General features: G+C 32.8%; 1 protein-coding gene across 2 annotated transcripts in view; it reads right to left on the reverse strand.

The window, feature by feature from the left end:
• The window catches only part of LOC107722706 (interleukin-1 receptor type 1-like), a 24,052-nt gene that overhangs the window by 944 nt on the left and 13,021 nt on the right, over positions 1–10,087 (reverse strand). For both annotated transcript variants that reach the window (XM_016531180.1, XM_016531179.1), the window contains 7 exons: positions 8,825–9,005; positions 7,089–7,254; positions 6,315–6,377; positions 5,685–5,829; positions 4,464–4,609; positions 1,306–1,449; positions 944–1,108 (listed from right to left, as the gene is read on the reverse strand). In XM_016531180.1, coding sequence (XP_016386666.1) covers positions 944–1,108; positions 1,306–1,449; positions 4,464–4,609; positions 5,685–5,829; positions 6,315–6,377; positions 7,089–7,254; positions 8,825–9,005 — 1,010 coding nt within the window. The remainder of the gene's footprint in view (positions 1–943; positions 1,109–1,305; positions 1,450–4,463; positions 4,610–5,684; positions 5,830–6,314; positions 6,378–7,088; positions 7,255–8,824; positions 9,006–10,087) is intronic.

Below are 10,087 nucleotides of genomic sequence, written 5' to 3' on the forward strand. Positions count from 1 at the left end.
AAGTTAAGTGGTCTAAATGTATTTATCTGTATTTATATATTCTGTGGAAGGCGTAGGACCAAGAAATGTTCATCCAATCAAAATGCTCGTTCCGAGCTATGCAGACAGAGCGAGAACAAACATCAACAACCTGACCTTCCTTCCTGGTATTGTAGTACTTTTACTAACTGTACTATAAAGTTTTCTCACCGGTGAATGACACATGATGTATTGTAGTAATGTTGTCTCTGATCGTCTGATCTGTGTGCATATATGTGTTCAGGGGGCGTGGCTTTGGACGGCGATTGCAGGGAAGGTGGGACGTTAGCTTTCAGTGCTATCAGGCTAAAGTTAAAATATACCCGTGCTACTTATGACTGGTTTTGTGCTCCAGGGTCACAGACATGATTTACATCAATACAGATTTAAGGCAGAGTAATATGTTCAAATAGAGCAAAACTGAATGTTTGAAAATGAAGAAATTAAGATCTGAATATTTAATATTGTAATTATACAGTTGCACTGTAAGTATTATTTGGTATTAACAGTGTTATTTCTTGTTTGATATTTTCTTAGTAATAATAATATTAACAATAATACAAATCATTATTACTATTTTTAAAGTCATACTGATATATAAAATAAAAATTTTTTTTTTCCAAATCGTGCAGCTACATTAAATATGCTATACATCTGGTTTTCGATCTTCATCTGATGTCCAATTTCAAACAGAATAAAAGTTTGATTGTTTAATGTTTAAAATTGAAGAAACTAAGACTTAAAAGTCTTTAAGAAATCAAGAAATCACACTTATTTTTTATTTACAATGAAATATTAAATAGTATTGAAATATTTGTAATATATATTATTTATATAATTCATTTATTTTTTAAATAATTTAAATATATGAAATCACAACACACTGTTTATATGACAGTGCTTTGTTTTGTTGCATATGCTTTACCTTCCCCAGGCAGGCCGTCCCGGCCCAGGATGAACAGCTTATAACCGTACTGGCTCTCCAAAACCTGCGGCAAAGTGCTCATTGCAAAAATCTCAGCCTTTTCGCTTGAGCCCTCCAGGACTCTGGGATAGGCGATGTATGCATCATACTGCTTACCATCACAATCTAGAAAAAACCAAACAGCACAGAACATGCAAAATAAATACATTAAAGGCAATTATTATTATGTATTTTTCAGCATGTCCTGCAGCGCTGCGATTGCACTGAAAGGTGTTAATTCTAGTTTATGTAACCGGCGTAATTTCCCAGTAACTGCACGACGCTGCTAAAGTGCAGAAGTGTATTTCCTGTTTGTTGACTACCTGTGGTTTTGTAGAGGAATGGAAACACAGTCCTGACCCACAAGGCCAGCTCCACCTTGAATATGGTGCACAGAAGCACACCCGTCACGAAGAGCAATGCCACCGAGCCCAGGAGAAGACCAAGCAGCAAGAAAATGTTCGGATCTGAAGGGACAGGACAAACAAATGATATTTATGTTTCCTAGTGAACATGTGAAAGCAGATTAGTTTGCTTCTTGAAAAAATTTTTTTCCACTTGCCAATCTTCAGATGCACTTACAGGCAATATTAACTTTCAAACATGTCATTCTGCAAACACAGTCACTGAAAAAAATTATTCATAACATCAGTTCCCCAGATCATTATCTAGATCAACATAAACGAGGTATAATTTATTTAATGTTATTGTTCAATAATGACAATTTTTAATTTAAAGGGGAAGTCGTGGCCTAATGGTTAGAGAGTCGGACTCGTAACCCAAAGGTTGCGGGGTTTGAGTCTCGTACCGGCAGGGATTGTAGGTGGGGGGAGTGAATGTACAGCGCAAAAAAAAATGTAGCTAAAATAAATTGTTTGCAACCACTATACCTTAAAAAAAATGTTGTATAATTTTTTTCAGTGTATGCAGGGAATTAAATAAGACTAATCTGTTATAAAAAACAATTTGTTTAGTAAAAACATTAATTTGTTAATAAATAAAAGTAAATGTATATAAACTAGTTAATAAAATGAAGAAAGGGGCTTTCAAGTTGTTATTTTTTCCAAATTTAAATATTCAAACATTTTAAAAATATTACAATTTAAATATTATATAAATTATATAAATTAATATAAATTAATATGAATTAACATCAAATCAATATAAATTCAACATTTAAATTAGGGATGTAAATAATTAAAAAAACAAATCATTTTTGAATTTTCTGCAATTATTCATTAACATTTGAAAAAAAAATAAAATAAAAAAATAAAGACAGCCATAAATATTAGCATCGTAATTTCACAGCTGTCCTACAATTTTCTGCAAATATTCATTATTCAAAATTGATGTAGTTAAACCAAATCAATAAATATATTAACATCAGTTCCCCAGATCATTATGTAGATCAACATAAACGAGGTATAATTTATTTAATGTTATTGTTCAATAATGACAATTTTTAATTTAAAGGGGAAGTCGTGGCCTAATGGTTAGAGAGTCGGACTCGTAACCCAAAGGTTGCGGCTAATTCCAAGTATGGGTCACCATACTTGGCCACATGTCATGTCACGTCACTTTATTTACATTATTTAAATGATAGTTAACCCATAAACTTCACACAACCCAATAAATTCTGCGCAATAAAATAAAATAACACAAAGAAGGTGCAGATTTGTTTGTGCTTTCTCTTGTTTTGCATGCAGGAAAATCTCAGCGGCTCTGACTGCATGAGTAACGCTCACTGCTCGCTTAACAGTGCTGTATGTACGTTTTTGACTCTACTAAAGCGTAAAAAATAACATAATATGTTTGCAGATATTTAAGAAACATGCTAAGTTAACATATTTGTTTATCTGAAAAACAATGCTACAGTCAGTTATTCTCCTTTGAAAGTTCCGGGCCAGAATGTCGGTCTCTGTTTTGGTCTGTGTGACTCCGCCCACTGCCAGTTTACCCAATTGTATTTCGGCACCACGGGTTGCCAGTTGGCGGAAAACACAGCGTATTTCATTTCAGTCATGGAAGCTGGCAAACGAAAGGGGTCAGAGCGGGAAATAGAACTTTCTGCCCATCCTAAAAAGCCTCGACATCCATCCAAAAAACTTTATGATCAACAACGGTATAATAAAAGCAGAATAAATATTGGAGATGCGTTTGAGAGATGGTTGCTAGTGTCGTCAATCTGGCAACCTGCGTGTGCGTCAAGTCTGAGGAGGAGGGACCGGGTGAAAACAAACCCTCTCCAATATTTTGAATTTGGACTGCAATACCTAGTTCAACCACTCGGTGTCAATCCTACATACAGCACCTTTAACCGGCATTTAACTAGTCGTTGCCACTTGCCCATCTTTAAAATACATACAGAAATCCATATAAACTTTAAAACATGTTGCTCTGCAAACACAAAATGCAGGGAATTAAATAAAACAAATCTGTCATGAAAACGATGCCATCAACCGTTAAGTAAATACATTAATATTTTAATAAATAAAAGTAAATAAATTATTTAATAAAAATTAAGGGGCATTCAAGATGTTATTAAATATTTAAATAAATTAGGGTTGTAAATTAATACAAAAATTTTAATTATTCATTAACATTTAATTTAGACAGCATAAATATCAATATTGTAATTTTACAGTGGTACCGTAAAATAAAATTATTATATGTTTTCTTAAATACTTGATTTTTTTATTTTACATTAAAATAGTAATATTTCTTATTTTGTTTACTTTTTTTTTTTTAAATAAGAAGAATAAAAAAATGATTTTATTAAATTATTGTAAATATAAAATATTCAAATTGAGCTCTACAGACAAGCACAGCAAACCTGGATTCTATTTTAAATCATCATTGTAATTTTCATCTGATAAAAAATAAAACAACAACACTTCCTTGACATAAAAAAAGCTTCAATTTGAAACTGAATTTGAGAATACACACAATTATTAAATTACAATAAAAAAGTTTCTGGAATTATTCAAATTGATGCAGTTAAATCAATCAATAAATATATTAACACATTAAATCCCCCGAACCATGACATCAACATAAAAGACGTATAATCATTTAATATGTTTAATAAAAACACATTTTTAATGAAAACTGATTACTTAAATAGTTTCATGATAATTAACCTTTAAAATTTTGGACAACCCAATCAATATTTTGTAATAAAATAAAAAACAAAAAAAAGGTGCAGATTTGTAGATTTTTTTTATTTTCTCTTGTTGTACATGCAGGAAAATCTCAGCAGCTCTGACTGCATGAGAAACACCCACGGCTCCCTTAACCAGCGGACAAGTTTCCAACAACTAGTCGTTTGCTGTCGACACTGAAAGTGAAAATGCTCTGATGTACAGTTATGAGTGGAAGGATTTTGAGCCAATAAAAATGCACATATTTATCGACTGAATTGGCTAATAGAGAACGATGTGTGTGTTGAAGTAGTATTTATTCAGGTGTTGTAGTAACGCACCTGCAGGGACGAGTGTGATCTGAGCGGTCGGATGTCCTCGGCTGCTGGATGCCATACAGGTGAAGTTTAAATACAAATCCTCCTCCGATACGGCAGACAGCGAGAGCGTTCGCACCATACGATAGCCATCCTCCATCTGCCTTTCACTTTAAGAGGAAAGCACACGGGTTACACTTCAACTGAAAGAAAAACATATGACTCACCAATATTAGCATATATACTAATACACAGAAATGTTCACCTTCCAAAACTGTGGGAAAATCCATGAACATGTGCTTTGTGTGTCTGCCTGTGCTATTCTCTCTACAATGCATGCATGAAGAAACTACATGACAACGTCTATAATAAAATCTTATCACAGGAAGGATATACTGTATATCACAAGTAATTTTTACTGGGAAAAAAATCTATTAAAATGTTTTTATTTTTAATATTATATTGTAGAATTATTAATAACTATTCTAAATAATAATGTGGCAACAGTTATTTTTGTATTATTATCCAATGAATGAAATACTTTAAAAATGAAATCTTATTTTTTTCTTCTTGGCAGAAAATGTATAGATGCAAATCAATAGATTATTTATAATATAATATATATAAATCTAGTCAATATGGTTTCAAACAAGGATAATTCATCCAAATCTTATAATCACAATGACGACATATCATAACAAAGTTGTTTTTTTCCATTAAAATGTTTATTATATTCAATAATCAAGTGGTAAGGGCTTTTTTTTGTATTAACCAATGAATGAAATACTTCGCAAACATACTGCGCTTCAAATTTATTGAGTATTTTCTCTATTTAGTATGAATTTTATAGATGCAAGTCTCGTCTATATGGACTCAGACAACAAAGGATAATTAATTCACAATAATGACATTCATCACAATACTGCTATACATTTATTTGAAAAAAAAAAAAAGTTTTAAATATATAATAATAATAATGTGGTAATGGCAATTTTAGTATTATCCAGTGAATTAAACACATCACAAATTAAAGGTGCTTCATCTTTTTTGAGTATTTTCTAACATTACGTATTAAAAAAAATGATTCATGATAAATGCATGACATGTCTAGTCTCTATATGGTTTCAAACAACAAAGCATCATTTATTCAAACCTAAAATCAAGACTGTCCACACCAAAACTGACCAAATTCAAGTCTTAACCGATCTTTATCTTATCTGAAACACAGCTAACTTCAGTACGCACTTCATGGGTTCCTGATGAACGCGATGTGACGTGTTTCGGGAGATTAACTCCTCTTCAGACTCCAGCAGGACTTTCCAGATCACGTCAACCATGGGAATGCCTTTGCCCTGAACTTCGACGATGCAGTCCTTCCTGAAGCATGAACCTTATGAACAAACAAACAAACAAACACAGGTGAGTCTGCAGTACTCTCATAGGTCATGTGAAGCATCTTGGAGACGCTGCCACAGTTCTTCTGGATTGAGTCTGTCTCAGTTTGTTCTGTTTCTTCATGTGACTCCAGACAGACTGATGATGATCAGATCACATCTCTGTGTGCAGCAAACAAAAATCTCACTGGATTATTACTTTTAATGGCAAAATGAACGTTTGGAAATGTAAACTGATATTTCCTACTGACACACTACAGCAAAAAATAGAAATAACTGACTTCAAACCATTTTTTCAGCTGGAGAAAATACTAGTGTTCTAATCATTTTGGCCACCACTGTACAAACTGCAGTTTTGCTGCATTTCTTTGTAGGATGTGGTTACTGAACTTCATGTGTTCAGAACACATATACTGAGAGGTTAAAAACCAGAGAGAAATAAACGGTAATACAGAATAAATAAATGAAATGTGCAGCTCACCCCTCTCCACTTTGATGATCTCATTAACAGGCTCGATCACTCGTGGTTTCATTAAATACTCATCTGCAAGAATTAAAAAAAGAAATAAATAATCATATACCAGTAATTAAAAGCACCGTTTTGCTTGAGAGTCCAAATCAGCTGATAAAAACATCACAATAATCCACAAGTAATCCACACCACTCCAGTCCATCAGTTAACATCTGGAGAAGACAAAAGCTGAAACAAATCCAGCATTTACATGTTTTTAACTTCAAACCGTTTCTAAAATTCGAGTCCATAACCCATAATAACACTTCCTCCAGTGAAAAAGTGTTCTGGTCTGAATCAGGAGAGAAATCTGCACAGATCAAGCACCGTTTACAAGCCAAAACAGCTCTAAACAAATATGTGGCTGGATTTTGATGAGAGAGACGACAGAAGATGGACTTCTTCACTGGAGGAAGCATTATTATGGATTATGGACTCATATTTTAGCCGGAAGCAATGGTTTGCAAGTTAAAACGTCTTAATGATGGATTTATTTCAGCTTTTCTCAAGACATTAACTGGTGGACTGGAGTGGTGTGGATTACTTGTGGATTATTGAGATGTTTTTATCAGCTGTTTGGACTCTCATTCTGACGGCACCCATTCACTGCAGAGCATCCATTGTGGAGACATCTGATGAAGAAACAAACTCATCTACATCTTGGATGGCCTGAGAGTGAATGAATTTTCAGCAAATTGTAGTTATGTCTACACACAATCGTTCCATTGTGCAGTAAATGCTCACCGTTCACTTCACACTCTATAGTTTCGGCCATTTCAAGGATAACTCCAGCTAAACGAAAGGTCATTTTGCAGGTGTAAAATCCGGCGTCATCGAGATGTACTTTGCGTATGTTGAGCATATCTTTATGTGGAGCAAATTTCTCATTTTCTCGAAGGAGCTCGCAGTTCTGAGAGAAAAGCAGACACAGAGACAAAGACAAAGAGTTTACATCAACTATGAAATCTAGGGGTCAAACTGAATGAATGAGTAAAGGTGCACAGATCCAAAATAAAACAAAATGTATATTGCCATGTCGGTTTCTCAACTACCCTCTGAGAGTACTTACATTGAATTTATGCTTTTTGTAGAAACTATAATTGGAAGAAACATACTCTGCATTAAAGGCATACGTTTTTATCAGTTTATGCATGTGAATTTTGCTGGCAATCGAAACCATGATTTACTGTTTGAGCTTCAGGAAAGCACACAAAAAAAGAAAAAAAAAAAAGAAAAAAAAAAAAGAAAAAAGAAAAAAAAAAACAACAACAAAAAAACCCCCATCAAAATTAAAAAAAAATATATATATATATATTTTCAAAATAATATTCACTTTGTGAAAGTCATATGATTAAAAATAATGTTTACTTGTTTGTAATGTTTGAAAAATATTAATGTTTAAGGTTTATTGTTTTGACCACTTTTCCCTTTTTTATTATTGTGAATTTTAGTGAACTGAATTAAAGTAGGGTTAATTTGTTCCTTAAACATCCACCATTTTTAAGGTCCCCACACTAAAAAAAGTAGGCCTGAATTTAATATTTACATATTTTAATTGCATATACAATTTCCATCTATTTGGATTACAATGTTTTAACAAACTACTAAACTTAACGTGATGCATATTAGTCAGTCATACATAAAGAAACAACAACAAAAAAATCGAATAGTTTGCTATTAACCATATGGATCTATTTGATTTTACTTAATCATATTTTTAAAATGCTTTTATACAAATTGCTTAGAATCAGCGTAAATTTGTTCGCTGTGAAAACAATTAAATGTATTTATCAGTTAAAATGTATGAGACTGAAACAAATTTACTGATGATAAATATATAAACCTGTTCACTGTGCATTTAAAACATATTCAGTTTATTAGTACTATTACTAGAAACCTGACCTGTTTCATTTATGCATGACTGACAAATATATGAATATAAAACTGTGTCATCCAAATGCATGGCAATTTTATTTGCAATTCAAATACATTAAAGGGGTCATATGATGCGATTTCAAGTTTTCCTTTCTCTTTGGAGTGTTACAAGCTGATTGTGCATAGATAAGATCCCTGAAGTTGCAAAGACTAAAGTCTCAAAACCAAAGAGATATTCTTTATCAAAGATAAGACTCTGCCACGCCCCCCTAAAACGGCTCATTCTAACACGCCCCCACATATCTACCTCACCATGTGGAAATATTTGCATAATGCGCCCAAATGATCACGCAAAGAAAGAAGGCGTGGTTTCAGGAACAGCAGTTAATCTTTAAAAAAACATCATATGACCCCTTTAATCTTAAATCAAGGCATAATGTGATTCCTAGACTTGGAGAAGTCATGGAAACTAATGCAATTTAAAAAAAGTTTCTAAAATGATTAAATGGATTTTGTTCAACAGAACAAATTATCATAAAATAGATTTGGAAAACGCCTCTCAGGCGAACTTCATCAGATATGGGGATAAACAAAGCATTCTCTACCTTGTACCACTGGTAGGACGGACTGTCCACACTCTTTAAATATCTCCTCAGAGGGCAGGCGAGGAGATCATTCCCATGAGCGTTGATCCGCTGGAGTCCCCTCTGCGGTCTCTCACAGTTTTCCGATGTCATTTCGGACACCACCAGCCCCGTCGCCTGTTTGTAGCACTCATTTACAGTCCTGATGACATGAAACACAGACGTGTTGCATGACAAAGGCATGACGGCTAACTCAATGCATGCTATTTTAAAGCCATTTCTTAAAAATCTAATTTATTCCAGTATCCTGCATTCAGCTGTCATGCTTCTCACACAGCCGTGGCATGGAAAGAGTAAGATATTATGATACAAAAGTATCTGAAGTATTAAGTGTTTTTTCTAAAACACAGCACATATAGCATGCAAATGACAAATGCTGCCCCTTTGCTGACGGTTTAAGCACTGTCCGTTAATCTAGATCAGTATTTATCAGTCTTTTTTGTCCTATGTTGCTCAGAGCCCCATTAATAAAGCCACATATGTTCCATTATAATAGGAGCTATATTATACTGGATTATATTATACTGGGGAAAAAACTTGATGTGTTAAGGTACCCAGTACAAACAAAACAAAATAAAATAAAATAAATACAAAAATAAAATATTATAAAATAAACAAATAACTGAAACAAACCAATAATAACAGTCCTAATATTCTTATGTTTTCTGATTCATAGGTTTAGCAAAATAAAACGAATAATATTATAAAAAATAAAATATTAATAACAATAAATAAAAATAATACTATAAAATAAAATAATAATAGTAATAATAATAAATAAAACAACAACTAATTTTAACATTTCTTGTTCAAAGGTTTAGCAAGACAAAATACTATAAATAATAATAATAATAAACAAAAAATAAATTAAGTTATTAAACAACTATCATTTTTAAATTTGATTCAACAAAACAAATAATAATAATCCTATAAAATAAACAACACAACAACAACAAATACATAAACAATAATATAAAAATAAAACAAATTGAAGGGGTCCTATTATGCTCTTTTACAAAGTCTTGATTTTGTTTTGGGGGTGTACTAGAACATGCTCTCAAGCGTGGTGTTGCGAAAAACGCATTATTTTTCACATAATTTACATTATTAAAATACCTTTCTCCCCAGCCTGGCACAAACGGCTCGATTAGTTCCGGCTTTGATGAACTTCTTCATCGTCTCGTCTGATGCACTCAACCAAGCGTTCTAACCACAACCTCGCCC

Source organism: Sinocyclocheilus rhinocerous, unplaced genomic scaffold (assembly GCF_001515625.1).
Source record: "Sinocyclocheilus rhinocerous isolate Xijiao unplaced genomic scaffold, SAMN03320098_v1.1 scaffold1806, whole genome shotgun sequence".
NCBI lineage: Eukaryota > Metazoa > Chordata > Actinopteri > Cypriniformes > Cyprinidae > Sinocyclocheilus > Sinocyclocheilus rhinocerous.